The sequence below is a fragment of the Lynx rufus genome, unplaced genomic scaffold (genome assembly GCF_022079265.1).
Source record: "Lynx rufus isolate CCGP_SWC_20201006 ecotype Redwood Valley unplaced genomic scaffold, mLynRuf1.p SCAF_5, whole genome shotgun sequence".
NCBI classification, from domain to species: domain Eukaryota; kingdom Metazoa; phylum Chordata; class Mammalia; order Carnivora; family Felidae; genus Lynx; species Lynx rufus.
In genome coordinates this window covers 6049492-6063952 of record NW_025814867.1, presented here as the reverse complement: position 1 = coordinate 6063952, position 14461 = coordinate 6049492, and the positions used below count along the sequence as shown (strand labels likewise).

General features: G+C 60.9%; 1 protein-coding gene across 2 annotated transcripts; it reads right to left on the bottom strand.

The window, feature by feature from the left end:
• Positions 1-260: 260 nt before the first annotated feature.
• Positions 261-14177, bottom strand: VILL (villin like). Of its 2 annotated transcripts, none has more exons than XM_047100192.1 (19): positions 14097-14177; positions 13839-13982; positions 13356-13561; positions 11894-12002; positions 10770-10880; positions 10314-10513; positions 9861-9939; positions 9662-9760; positions 8831-8969; positions 8273-8373; positions 6268-6405; positions 6004-6162; positions 5311-5490; positions 4623-4768; positions 3487-3631; positions 1450-1635; positions 1189-1260; positions 716-967; positions 261-446 (listed from the first exon to the last, which is right to left on the bottom strand). In XM_047100192.1, the coding sequence occupies exons 1-19, from the start codon at positions 14160-14162 to the stop codon at positions 333-335; spliced, it is 2646 nt and encodes an 881-aa protein (XP_046956148.1). In that variant the 5' UTR covers positions 14163-14177; the 3' UTR covers positions 261-332. The 2 variants fall into 2 exon arrangements, with proteins under 2 accessions (XP_046956148.1, XP_046956147.1); XM_047100191.1 differs by having other exon boundaries at positions 13839-13913; positions 14097-14162.
• Positions 14178-14461: the final 284 nt, after the last annotated feature.

Here is a 14461-nt window from a genome sequence, read left to right as displayed (position 1 = left end):
CGCCTCCCCCACACTCACACTGCGAGTATGAGGCTTGTCTGTCCCTTTGGGCGGGAAGGACCAGCAAGAAACAAAGCCCTCCATGGAAGACAGAGAGAGCTCCGTCCTCTGGAATATTCCCCCTCCAGCCCCAGGGGCCCTTTCCCCTCCAGAGGTGGACCCACCAAGTGATGCAGACTCGAAAGCCCTTACAACACACCTTGTGAGGGCCACGGACTTTTATTGACGGGGGAATGCCAGCGGGGTGTCCCCGGGGGCTCAGGTGCGTGCTGGGAAGGCACCCCTGGGGGTCCTGGCTACGTTAGTGGCACCGACACGGGCAGGGCCTGGGTTCAGAACAAGCCAAGCTGCTTCTTCTCCTGCTGCTGCCTCCACTTGGCCATGCTATAGAATTCTTCCTTGGACTTCCCAAAGATCTCTTGGAAGTCAGAGTCTGAGAGATAGAACTGGGGGGGGGGGGGGGGCGGAGGGTACAGGGCCAGCGTGTCAACTGAGCCCAGAACCCTGGCCCATCCACCCAGGGGTGTCATCGCAGGGCTCAAGGCTCTCCTCTCCCACATCTCTCTGCCCATCCTCCCCTCTGAAACACACGTCTTTTCCCGGGCAACCTGCCCACCGCCCGCCATCAGTGGGTCATGCCCCGGGTTCCTCCAGCTCAGTTTTAGATGCATCGGTTCCGGGGGCAGTGAGTGGCAGGGGGGCCTCGGGCACCCACCTCCTTGCGGGCCGGGTCCACACCCTCTGGCAGGTCCTCAACAGCCTGATGCATTAGCCGTTGGCGGGGCAGGCTCCCATTGATGGTGGGTCTGGGGCTGCTGTGGTGGCTGTTGGTGCTGGCGTCACCTGCCTTGGGTCCTGGCTGCCGCTCATTCCCTGAGCCGTCCTGGGAGCCCTTGAGGGTCTGCAGGGTCAAAGGGTCTGCCCCGCCATTGCTTGGCCCTCTAGACAGCTGGAAGTCGTTGAGTTCCTGCTCAGAGAGGGGACTCAGGCTGGGCGTATGGAGGAGAGGCTCCCATGGGGAGGCCACACTGAGCCCACTGGGCCTCTTGCCCCCACTGCAAACCCTGCCGTCCACCAGGGCCTGGCTCCTTTCTTGTCCGTTCTGCCCATCTGGATCCTGCCGACCAAGCCGAGACCCTGGTGGGAGCCGGGAGGGGGCGGGGCGGGGCGGGAGAACCCAGTACTCACGGCTGTTATCTCACATATGGCTGGCATTGCTCCCAGGCTGCCATCCACCACCTCCTTGTAGGACTGGTCGTTCTGGGGGCAAGAATCAGGGCGGGGGCAGGATGGAGGGCACCCCTGGCACCCAGGAGGGGACCTGACGGCAAGACCAGGTCTCCGCCACCCACACGGGAGGTCCCCGGACAAGGCGATGCCTCCTCCCAGTCTGCTCAGGGCATACTCTCCCTGGAGTAGGGTGGGGCTGGGAGTTCAGGCCTCACTCACAGTCCACTTGTAGGGGTCCCAAGCGAGGAACCATCCAGTGAAGGTGGGGGGCTCATGGCCCTGCTTGATCACCACGACAGGCGTGGCGGGGCTCCTCCCTGCCGGGTGGGTCTTCAGGTACTCCTGGCCCCAGTCCGCCGCCTCCTTCTTCCACTTGCTGGCAGCTTCCCCGAGCCACAGGAAGATCTGGGTCACAGAGGGGGCCTGGCCTTGGGCGAGTGGAGGGGCTGCCCAGAGCTGACCACTCCCTTCCCACTTCTGTCCGTCAACTGGTCTCACAACCCCTCCACACACCCCAGCCAACCAGGCACAGCCAAGCAGGCTGGCCGCCATACCCATACACCCATCAACGTGACAGAAGATCACAGGCGTGCACATATACGTTCAAGTCACAGATGTTTATTGAGTACCTATGGTGTGCCAGGCACTGTTCTAGGCACTGGGGGTTCAATAACGGGGGGAAGAGCAGGCAAAAATCCCTGCTCTTACAGAGCTTTCTTTTTACTGGGGAGACAGAAAAATAAGTAAGATATGTACCATATCAGATGGAGAAAAGGCAGGGAAAGAAGGCACCAAGTGTGTGGGGGGGGAGGCAGAAATACTGCTATTTTTTCTTTTAACGTTTACGGCAGAGAGAGACAGAATATGAGCAGGGGAGGGAGAGAGAGAGGGAGACACAGAATCCACAGAATCCGAAGCAGGCTCCAGGCTCTGAGCCTGTCAGCACACAGCCCGATGCGGGGCTCGAACCCACGAACCGTGAGATCATGAGCTGAGCTGAAGTCGTCAAGACGCTTAACCGACTGAGCCACCCGGGCGCCCCAATACCGTCGTTTAAAATTTTTTTTTTCCAACATTTATTTATTTTTGGGACAGAGAGAGACAGAGCATGAACGGGGGAGGGGCAGAGAGAGAGGGAGACACAGAATCAGAAACAGGCTCCAGGCTCTGAGCCATCAGCCCAGAGCCCCCGGGGCTCGAACTCACGGACCGCGAGATCGTGACCTGGCTGAAGTCGGACGCTTAACCGACTGCGCCACCCGGGCGCCCCAATACCGTCGTTTTAAATTAGACTCAGGGACAGCCTTCCCGAGAAGGTGACGTTTGAGCAAAGAGCTGGGGGAAGCGTGGGGAGCAAGTCCAGTGTTCTAACCGGAAGAAACAACCAGTGCAAAGGCCCTGAGCGTGTTAGGGGAGCGGCAGGGAGGCCACTGTGGCTGAGGCAGAGCCAGTGGAGGGGGAAGAGTGGGAGCACATGGGCCCCGAGAGGGCCGTCAGGTCTTGTGGGCTGTAGGAAGGGCTTTGCTGAGTGAGATGAGAACACGCAAGCCTCGTGGCTGCATCCACACAGTGTCACAGACCCCGTGACGCAGACACCCACATGATCGCAGCTACGGACACACGATCCCCTACAGTCACACGTGGCCGCACGTAAACACGATCGCGCCCCATCACACAGTCGCATGCGCTCCTGGAAGACGCAGGTAGCCCTAAACCGCTGCTGCACGTAGCCTCCCAGAAACACAGTGACCCTGCCACACAAACAGTCACTCAGTCACTCACTGCGGTCACCCAGTCTCTTAGTTTCCCCAGTTACAGCCAGGGTTCGACCACGGCCAACACAGTCACGCACAGGAAGCACACACGCGCGCATACATTCGCTTTGCAAACGCTCACGCTGACACGTTAGCCACAGGCACCCGGTCACCCGGAATCACACGTACCGTCACAAGGCACACGGTGGCGCCCCACCACAAAACTGGTCACAATCGCACACAAGTCCCAGACGTAGCCAGAGTCTCCTGCAGCCTCCTGGTGACACGGAGTTGCCCGTGGTCACACAATGCATGCACAGTCACTCACGTGACACTCACGTGTCTCACTCACGTGTTACAGCGTCACACGCCATCACACAGACTCCCCTACAGCCTTACACGGCCGGAAACACACAGTCACGCACACTCAAGCCAGTTGCACAGACACGGAGACCCCCCCCCCCCCACTCACACCCCAGCCGGACAGGGGAGGCCACCTCACCTCCTGCCAGGTGTCCAGTAACATGATGTCATACTTGTCCAGGTCCTCTTGACTAAAGAACACCATTTCTGTGAGGACCAGGTGGCCCATGTGGCTGGAGCACTCAAACAGTCGGGGCTGGAAGCCGGAGACGTCCTCGGGGAGCCTGGCCAGCGTGGGCAGCCAAGCTGTGAGGGGCGCACACGGAACTACGCCTCTCGGCAGCCTGGACCGAGCCAGCCCTCGGCACAGGGCCCCCGCCCCAGGGGAGGGGGACAGCTTCTCCCGGAGCGGACGCACGGGCCCTCCTCTGGGCTCCCCCCATCCCATAATTCACTCCAGAGACGCCTTGCTGCTCTCTGGGCCCCAGCCTCAGCGTCCCCATCTGTCAGCGGGAAAGCACATTACGTGACCTGTCTCGCCACGGCCAGCTGTGACACAAGCCGCCCCGGGAAGCTGCCCAGCAGTGGCCCCTGGGAAGGGGACGGCTGGCTTAGCGGGGCAGCGGGGAGGGGTGTTGGGTTGGGGCCCTGCCCTCCCCTGGTCCGGGCTGGGAGCCGGCCTCAGGCCCGAGGTGGGAGAAGGGAAGCTAGGCTGAGAGAGGGGGACGGTCATACTGGGGAGCTCAGGGGGCTTGGAGTGAGTACAGTGCCTACACCAGACCCGCAGACACACACAGCAGCCTTGACTCAGCCTCCTCCCTCGAAGGCCTCACCTGGCCTCAACCTCTGACACACACCCTTGTCCATTACACACTCCACACACGCTGTTTATCCACATGTCACACCCACACCCACACCCCCCCCCCACACCTGGTACCATGACCCCTGCGGACTGCGGGTTGGGAGTGGGGCTTTGCTCCCTTGCCCTCTGTCACTGGTCAGGTCTGGGACTGGGACAATGCAGGGAGCCTGTTCGGCCAGCAGAGGGCGCCACTAGCCAGCTCTCCCGGGCATCTTCCTGATCCCAGTTACCCAGGGGCCGGGGAGTGAAGGGTAGGCTGCGCTCCCGCGAACTCCAGGAGTGGGAGACCAAGAGGCCTCCGTGCTAGGGGGGGCCTCTCCAGCTCTCTGTGTGACCCTTAAGAGGTCACCCACCCTCTCTGGGTCTCAGTTTCCTCCTCTGTATAAGAACACCCTCCGCCCAGCCCCTGTCACCTCTTGTTGCCGGGGTAGGGAGCCGGGCCTCCCAGGGCCTCCCAGAAGCCGGGAGGCTCCTGACCCTCCAGCACCGTTTCCTTGTTCTCCCCAGAGACGGCAGAGACCGCCGTCCGTGCCATCTCTCGCTGGTCACCGCTGCAGCCCTGGCCCACAGAGAGCTGGGTCAGGCCCTGAAGGGGGAGGGGTCTTCACCTCCAGCCCCACCTCCCCCACTCACAGGGGACTCTGGGGAGCTGGGCCCGAGTCACAGGAGGCCAAGGCTGATGTCAGGGCACGCATGAGCAAGGGATCCCGCCTTCCCCCCTCCCAGGACTGGGACCCTCTCCTGGCCCAGAGAATGGGATGGGGACCCCAGGCTCGGGGGTCATTTGTGGTTTATGAGCATTGGAGGAAACTCTGGCAAACCGGACTAGGCCTCCTTTTCCTCCCCCCGAGAGACTTGGGAAGAGGGACATGCTCCTCGCTTGAAGCAGGAAGGAGGGGAGGCAGTCTGGTCCTGGCCTGCCTCTGACCAGCAGACTCCCAGATCTACTAGTCACTTTCAACCTCCCCCCAGGTTCCAGAGGGACCCCACTCCTGGCCTAGCTGAGGCTGGACACGAAGTCTGCATCTCCTGGGAAGGAGACCCGTCCCTTGCCTGGCACACCACCCGAGGGATACGTCGAGAGGTCAGTGATATAAGTACCTTTCCAAACCAGAGGTAGCAGACGCTAGCTGTGACCAGCAAGAAGATGTCACGGGAGTTGAGGGCTGAGGCGCGGGCTGGTACCTCCACGGTCCTGGTGTTGCAGCTGTCGGTGCCTTGCACGTGGAAGAGCCTGGTGGCGGGTGCTGGCTGCTCCTTCCCATCATGCCCCGTGTGCCCCTGTAAGAGGGCTGGGCCTCAGGATGAGGCGAGGGCTCCTGGGAGCCGCCTCCCTGTCCCGGTGATGGACAAACTGCCCTGGGGCCCACCAGACCCTCGCTTGAAGCCACCACTATTTTCTAGACCCTCTGAGTGTAGAGCGTGAGGGTCCCGTCAGCCTATGACAGGGAACCAGGCCCCTTCTAAATGGATCCCTCCCCCATCTCCAAGGAGTCAGGGCACGGTTTCCCCCAGGCCTTATAGACAGAAAATGGGGACCCCAGGCAAGGCCCTGGGTCCCTTTCAATTCAGCTTCTTCTCCTGTGCTTCTGCTTGGCGGCTGGCTCTGGGGACCAGGGGAAGAAACTGAAGCGGGGGTCACTCTTGGAGCTCCTGGGTATCTAACGGCACCAGGAAACCTGGGGTGGTAAACGGGCCCCCGGGCCGAAGAGAAGCTCAGCACGTGCGTGTAAGGGCTATGGGCACACGGAAGAGCCGGCGAGGCTGCGGGAACAGCAGCAAAGCGGGCCCTACCTGGAAGACCACCAGCTGGCCCTGGAAGATGGCGAGGAAGTGAGGGGGCTCGCTGCCCATGGTCACGTGCTCCTGCACCAGGGCTCCCCGGTACATGAGGTCCAGCTCCTCGGCATTGCAGTTCAGGGCTTTGACATCACGCGTGGTGGCGCGGTGGCCCTGCAGGTGGGGATGGCAGGGGCCGGGAGCGGCTCTTAGATCCCGTTCTCAGAGCCTCAGCTCTGGGGCCTGAAGGTGCCCACCACCCCTCTCGGGCCAGCGTACCCGCCACAGGTACAGGATATGCTGGACGTGGCCCATCCTCTGGTAGGTGTAGAGGACGAGGTAGCAGTTGCCTGCACACAGCTGTGCATGACGCTCGGGGTCCACGGGCTGTCTGCCTAAGTCCCGGATGCACCACACCTGGAGAACAGAGGCCCAATGGGCGCGGCCGGCTCCTCCTCTCGAACCAGCCCGGCCAGTCGGTGCCCAGCCAGAAAGCTCCCCGTGGCCTCCGGGCCTGCCTCATCTCTGCCAGGCCTGCACAAGGATCTGCAGGTGACCCTTTCCGCCATGGGCCCCCGGGACCCGCCACACTTGCGCTGGCCCGCGGTCGGCCGGGACGCAGTTGGCGTGCGGTGCCTGGGACGGACAAGCAGTGAGGGCTCCAGAGGCTGCTGGGACGGACCTGAGCCCTGCCACACACCGCCCTCACCCTGCCCCCGCCAGCCACGGCAGGTTAGGGGCAGGCAGCTCCTGGCACAGCCGCTCGCGGCTCAGGCCAAGGCTGCAGAAGCTGGGCAGACGCGAGCCCTTGAGCTCCGGGAAAAATTCTTTTCTCAAGTGTCACTTAAAAAGACAAAGCCTATTCAGAGACTGAAAGGAAAATACTTCCTTATACTGAAGAGCGTGATTTCCTGTTCCTATGGGTAGCGAGCATGGGTTCTGGAGCCTCAAACGCCAGGCAGGCCGTGGGGGCAGTGAGACCCTTCTGAGCTTCAGCCTTTCCCACCTGGAAAGTGGGCATAGCCACGCCCACCTTGACAATGGCAGGAAACAAAGTCTGGACATCATGTGCCCACGCAGGGCCTGGTAGCTGTCTCTGGGGACGGTGTCCTCCAGACCAGAGCAACCAGTCTCCTGCAGAAGAGACTGACTGGGACCACACGCGCTACCCAGGAGCAGCACTTCCCTGGCAGCTAGGCCTCCTGGATGAGGGGCTCCCCTGGCCGGCCTGCCTGCCTGCTGGAAGGGATCCCCCCCCCGGCCTCTGCGCTTGGAGCCCGAGCGGCAAGACCTCCTTCCTTCCCACCTTTGCCCTCCCCTCTGTGTTGTCCCCCTCTGTGTACCCCATCTCTCTTGCTCTTCATCCCATCCCCCCAACTCTGTCTCCTCCCTCCTCTGTCTTTCTCAGTCTCCTCTGTCTCTCCCCGTCCTCCTTCCCTTTCTTCCCTTCTCCCTGCTCCCCCACACCTTGCCACGTCTCCTCCTGTCTTGGTCTCTTCTAACAGCCTCTGTCCATCCATATTAGGACAAATACAGGAGGGAGCCTTGGAGAAATGGCATTTTCTCTGACCTCGACCTACCTTGAGAACTAGGAGCCCTTCACATGGGCCCAGAAGTCCTGTTCCCAGAATTTTACAGCATCCCCACACCAGCCATGGGCCAGATGGAACCAGAGTTTTTGCCTCCACTTTATAGGTAAAAAAAAACTGAGGCCCAGAGGAATGAAGGGCTCTACGAGGGATCAGATGAGATGTCAAGATGCAATCCCTACGTCTCCCAGAACACTGATCTGAGCCCAGGCGGCTGACAGTATGTGCCTGTGTGGGCGGTGACAGATTACATGTGACGCTGTACCCTGTCGGTGTGTTCCTGTGGGTTGAGCGTTCTGTGTGTCTATGATCACGCGTGATGCAGAATTTGTACAATTACATGTTTGCAGTTGGTTAACTTGGCTGATTGGGTGCAATTAGGCGTGTGCGTCTGTGTCTGTGGCATACGTACGGTTGTGTCATATATTCGACCGAAGGGCACAATCAAGTATCTTGAAGCGTTACCGTGCCGTGTGCCAAGTGTTACCTGAGCAAGTGGCCACAGCTGCACAGATTGATCAGGCGTCATGCTTACGAGGCAGCAGGAGGGAGGGCGTGTGTATATGTACACACGCCCCTGGGTGTCCCTGCGTAGATGCGCAACTTGGGGCACTTCAGCAGCCATACCATTCAGCTGAAGACAAAGCCTGCCCCTGTGTGCCTATCTTCTCCCAGCCGAGCTAATGCCCCCTTACCTCCACCTTCCCGGAAGCGTCGTCCACCATCCTGAGCTGGGCAGCTAGCTCAGGCTGACTCTGCAGCTTGCCCACATCCGGCCTTACCTGAATCGGTTTACCTGACAGGAGGACACGGGGTGTCACGGGCGTCCTCGCCCTCGCCAACCGCGTCCGCCCACCACTCAAAAGAGAGCCCACTCTGGCCACGCTCCCCCACCCGGTGGCACTTTCTGGGTGCTGCCCCCTGGCGGCCCCACTCTGTCCCCCGCAGACCCCGCTCCGCGTGGGCCGCGCCCCGCCCCAACTATCCCCCGCACCTGGTCCCGCTTAGTCTTCAGTCCAACACGAGGTCCAGGGTGCCGTCCCGCGCCGGCCCCGCCCCGCCCCGCCCCGCCCCGCCCGCTCTCCCATCCCGCCCAGGTTCTGGGTGCGGCCCCACGCCGGCCCCGCCCCCAAGGCCACGCCCCCGACCTTGTCCCGCCCGCTCTTCCATTCCGGCCTTAGTCCCCGCCCCACCTGTCGGGCCCCGCCCCGCCGGCCCCGCCCCGCCGGCCCCGCCCCGCCCCGCGCGCTCACTTAGCCTGCCGAAGTTCTTGTTCCCGCGCTGCTTGGTAGACCAAGACTGGAAGAGCTGTCTAAACGAGGCCGACTCGGCGCCGTCGTTCACCACCTCCACGTTGGTGTAGGTCGGGTAGCCTTTGGCCTGGATGAAGCGCTGGAGCGGGGGCTCTGTCAGGCGTGCGGCCCGAGGGCCCAATTCTCCGCTCCACCCTCGGGGACCTGACGCTCAGCTGAGCGCAGAGCAGTATTAATTAACCGCGCTCATGACCCGCTTAAGAAGCTGGCGCCTTTACTACCGACTTCTCTGAGGTCCCTGAGGACAAGCAAGGTCCCTTTAGTCTGCGCCTCGGGAAGGGCGGCCCATGACAACCGCCGCCCCCTCCAGGCGCCAGGCAGAGCCCTGTCTCCCCTCCTCGACAAGGAGGGGGTGCCCAGTGCGGCTTGCTTCTCAGACCTCAAGGCAGGTCCACGTTTTACACGAGGACCCTTTTACACATGGTTTCTTGGGGGCTCGCTCCCCCAACCCCTGTCAGGGCTCCCAGGGCAGGCTGCGTGCCCCTGGTACCAGAGAGGGACCCTCGGACCACTGGGCAGAACTCTGTCCCCGTCATCAGATTGGGCGCTTTGTCTCCAGGCTTAGACCCCAGGGCAAAGCCCTGTCCTCCTCTATCAGACAGGCTCCTAGGGCAGGATGGATCCATCTCCTGGCCCAAGGATAGGACTACCTTCCCTTAAAGGCCCCCAGGAATGGATGTGTCCCAGCTTAGATTTCAGAGTACTGCCATTTCTTCCCTCAGACCCCAGGGCAGCTCGATGTCCCCTTGAGACAGGCCCCAACAGCTTTACCAGAGCCCGGCTGAAGGCGGCCTTTTTCTCTTGGAGGCTGGACAGGCGTCCCTGCCACACATAGATCTTGAAACCACCCTGGTCCAGGATATAGTAGTCCTGGGAGCAAGACGGGGACCGGTTGGTAGGTGGCCCAGACTGGGCTGGGGTCGTGGGTGGGCGGGGATGCATGACGAGCCAGGGACCAGGCCTGTCTCACCTCTTCCCGCAGTAGGTCTTGGGTTAGCGGGCAGGTCGCCAACTCCTGGATCACCAAGTCCTCATCCTTTTCACAGACACTGGGGGACAGGTATCCAGAGGAGGGCAGCTCAGCCCCTCCGTGGGCTCCACTCCAGCCCCCTTTAGTCCTCGCAGAGGCAGAAGGCATGGGGTCTGGGGCCCCAGGTTGAAGTCTCAACTTCACCACAGCCTTGCCGTGGAGCCTTAGGCTACTCTCTGACCCTCCAGTGCCTCAGTTGCCCTATCTGTACAATGGATTTCTCAGAAGAGCAGTCATGCACGAGTACAGGCTGGACCCAGAGCCCCACATGGCTTGCTCCAGAAACCCACGGGCCTTTTCTGGAGGCCTTTCTAGAGACACTGTGTTACGGCTCGAACGACAGACGTGCAGACCCAGGCGTGCAGACTCCGCCCACTCCCAAGATCTGCTCACTGGTAGAGACGGACGCTGGCTTTCTGCAGCTGGTTAACACTCTTGTCGGGCCTGGTGGCAGGCAGGTTGCCCACTCTGCAGCCCAGCACGGCTTCCATGATCCGCACGAGGTCAGTGGCTTCAACTTCATCATCCACCACGCCGATCTGTGCGCGACCACCGCGCTCCCTGTCCCGGAGGCTGCAGGTCAGGGCCAGGCCCTGCAGGAGAGGACCCGGCAGTCAGGGCTTCCCCAGCATGGCCCCCGCTCACCGCTGACAGTCTATCCCAGATCCTTCCCGTCGCAGCTCAGCTCCCAGAGGCTGGGGTCAAGGGGCAGGGTCTGGACCCAGCTTGCACATAGCAGGTGCTTCTAAGGTTGTAGTGGCGAACCAAGCCCACCTCCTGAGGTGTCTGGAGGATGGACACCCTTCTCCCTGAGCCCTGCATCCCTTAGTTCCCAGGGTAGACACTGACCCGTGCCTTCTCAGGAATGCTGGTCTCAGGCCCATTCCACTGGATCATCACCTTGCCCAGGTCCAGCAGGAAGATGTCCCCCTTATTAAAGCTGCTCCAAGAGAGCTCCACCTGCCAGAGCCAGGAGGGGCAGGGCAGGAAACAGGGTGCCATACCACCAGCACCCAGGTGGAGGGGCGCCACAGCCCATCTCCACCTACATGAGCACAGCTCACTCGTGTGCACGAGGCTGTGTGCAACCTGGTGTATGTGTGACCACTGCACCCAGTATTGTGGTGTGTAAGCACGCATCTGTGTCACCGTATGAGACCTTGAAGGTCACCCTGTGGGTGTAGCTGTGTGCCTCTCTAGGCACTACTGGAGGTAATGCTGCATTTCACGGGATCTACAGGATTATGACACTCTTCCCTCCGTGCATGTCTGCAGCTGCACATCTGTACGCGTAATGTGTACACAAGCGGAGCGTATCTGTTTACCCATGGGTGCAGATGTGTGCGTACACGCTCATGTGTACGTACACGGGGGCACATCAAATGGGAACCAGTCCGTGAGCTCGTGGGTGACAACGTACGTGTCTCCGCGTGGGGGACAACGTGCTATCCGTGGAAAAGGACAGTTATCATCCAAACAGAGACACTCTGGGGAGTAAAAGGACGGATGCTGGATAATTATGCCAACGTGACGGGCAAAACCCGGGCTGCGCATTGTCCCTGCACGACCAGGGATGTATGGTCACTGAATCTGTGGGAGACAGCATGTGCGCCCGTGGGTGGTGAGGACGATGCGCCCGAAGAGAGTGGGGCTGTGCACCCCCCACCCCACAGCATGCTACTGCCCACGGTGCTTACACGGACCATCCGGGTGCACCGTTTGGTCCGCCTCGCCTCCCCAAGTTCTTAGTGTGCCCACGGGATGGGTGAGAAAACAGGATCAGAGGAGCCACGGAGGGGTGGGGCTGGCAGCCTGGCTCTGCCTTCCCCCTCCTCCTTCAAGATGGGCCACCTGGGAATGCCGACAGCGCACGGTGCCCCCACCGCCCGCCTCCACCCTCGGCGCTTCCCTGCACTTCAGCACACAGTCCGACCTGAGCCCGAAGGTCAAGCGGCACCCGGGGCGGTCCTCACCTCGGCGGCCGACACGTGCTTCCTCCCCCGGACGTGCAGCAGTCGCTGGATGTTGTACAGGTTGGTCTCCACGTGCGTGAGGGCAGAGGCCAGGCCCCCTCTCCTGTAGCTGGGGCGGGGGCGGGGGGGGGGGGTGCGTCGCAGTTAAGACCCTCCACAGCTCCGTGCAGGAGTGAGTGCAGGTGTGAGCACACACGTGTGCAAGCGGATATGAAAAGTGTGCACAAACACATGAGCACACACATGGGGCGGGAGTGTGCGTGTAGACAGGCGGACACGTGCGTGTACCTGTACGTGTATGCGTGCAGGGCATAGTATGTTTATCCGTGTATAGATGTAAATACATGCATGTTGTGCACACGCGCATGTACCTGTATACTATGTTTGTATACTTGTATACCACGTATACAAGGAGGGGCATAAGGGCATCTGCTTATCCACGTAAGTATAGATGTGAGTGCATGCAATTTGGCAGCAGCACGTTTGTGTGCACACAGACACGCACATCGACGTACATGTGTAGACGAGCCCTCCTATAGGCCCATCGTATGGGCATGGTGTGTTCTCTGCGGGTGCGTGCACAAATGCGTTCCCGTAGGGGGTTTAAGTGTACGAATCAGAAACGACCCAATACTGGCATTTTCCTACGGTTTAACTGAATATGTTGCAGTTATTAATTTAATACGTTGTGAAGCAATTTACAGCAAAAGACACATTTCTAGCGGGCACAGTAACGGAAAGGCAAACTCAAAACACCCTTGGCGTCCACGCCGGGGTATACACCCAAGGGAAATGAAAAACACGTCCACACAAAAAACTTGTAGAGGAGGCGGACGTCAACCAAGTGCAGTGTGGTGATCACTTCACGCTGCCTCTAAGCCACAGCATCAAGCTAGTGATGCGCGTCAATTATATCTCGATAAAACTGGGGGGGGGGGAACCCGTGCGTACAAATGTTAACAACAGCATTACCCATCACAGGCCAACGTGGAAGCAATCCAAACATCCCCTAAGTGATAAATACGTAAATAAAATGTGTTCTATCCCCACACCATGTGTCGTACGGTTCCATTTATAAACATGTCCGGAATAGGCAAATTTTTGCAGACTGGATGAAGAAAATGTGGGGGTGGGGGGTGGGGGGGCGGGGGGCGGGAAGGGAGAGTGTTGGGAAAGGTACGGGGCTTCTTCTTGGGGTGACAAAGGTGTTCCGCAACTGTGGGCACGGTTGCCCAAGTCGGTGAACGTACTAAAAAAAATCACCGATCGTATACTTTACACGGGTCGGTTGTGTACAAGTGGGGGCACAAGCGTATCTGTGAATTGGGGCAACATGGTAGGGTATGAGAGTTGTACCCCAGAGAGGACGTCTCCCCCTCGCCCGACACCCCCACACCAGGGAGGAGAGGGTCACCCCAGGCCGCCCAGCCAGCCGCCGCCCCGGAGCCCCGCCCGCACTCACATGATTCCCGAGCGGAAGTAGCTGCGGAAACAGTCGGACTCGTGGCCCTGCGCCTCCCGGTGCTGCACGGTGGCGCCACCCAGCGTCCCCTGCAGCTGCTGCACGAAGGCTTCGGCCGCGTCCTGCGCCTCGGCGCCCGCCTCCTTCCCAGCCCAGTAGTGCAGGTCGCTGCACGCCCCCTGCGTGGCCTTGAGGCTCTGGGGAACCTAGGGCCGGGTGTTTGGGGGCGGGGGGTGCAGAGGCCCCAGGGGTGGGGTGGAGACTGAGACCCAGGATGCACTGAGGGCCTTGAGGGGACTGGGCGGGCGCCTCCCCGGGGCTGGAGGTCCAAGGGGGGCAAAGAGGCCTCAAAGGCAGGAGCCCCCTTGTAGGGTGGATGCTCTCGCTGCGGCCTCCCTCTTCCTGGGATGGAGCTTGGTCTGCATCAGCAGACTCCCCAGCCGGGGAGTCCCCACCCCTCAGACAGACTCCCCAAATGCTCACATGGAGGACGATGTAGCAGTGCTCCTCGAAGAAGTTCCCATAAGCCTTCTCGGGGACTGGCGCCATCCTCAGGTTCTGGGAGAGGAGGGTGCCTAGTGACGGCTCAGCAGGACCGTCCCCCAGCCACCTACCCTCCATGACCCTCTGGGGTGGGGGACAGGAGGGAGCTCCGAGTTGGTGGGGGGGAGGGAGAAGCCTAGTCTCAGAGACTGCGCACTCTCTGTGTCCCCAGCTCTGCTGTCTGGCTGTGCCCCTCACCTCGATGATCCATACGTGGAGGTCCCTGTGGCTGTCAGTGGCTGGGAGGCCCTTGTTGACGTCCATCCTAGGCCAGGTGGAAAGAGGGAAGAAACAAGAGCCAGAGTCCTCAGGCCCCGGCCACCTGTGCTCTGGGCTCCAGGCAAGAACTCTCCCCACCTGCAGCTCTCCAAAGCGCTGTCATCATAGAACAGGCCTTTCATTCGGGGGGCTCTCAAGTCACAAATGGCAGCAAAGCAGGACAGACCCTGGCACAGAGGCTTTGCAAACAGGGAACAGGTTTGTCGTCTGTGGTCGTGCTCCTGAAACAGGGCCAAGCTCTGTGGGCAGGGATGGGTCTTGAACACAGGGACCTCTGCAAGCAA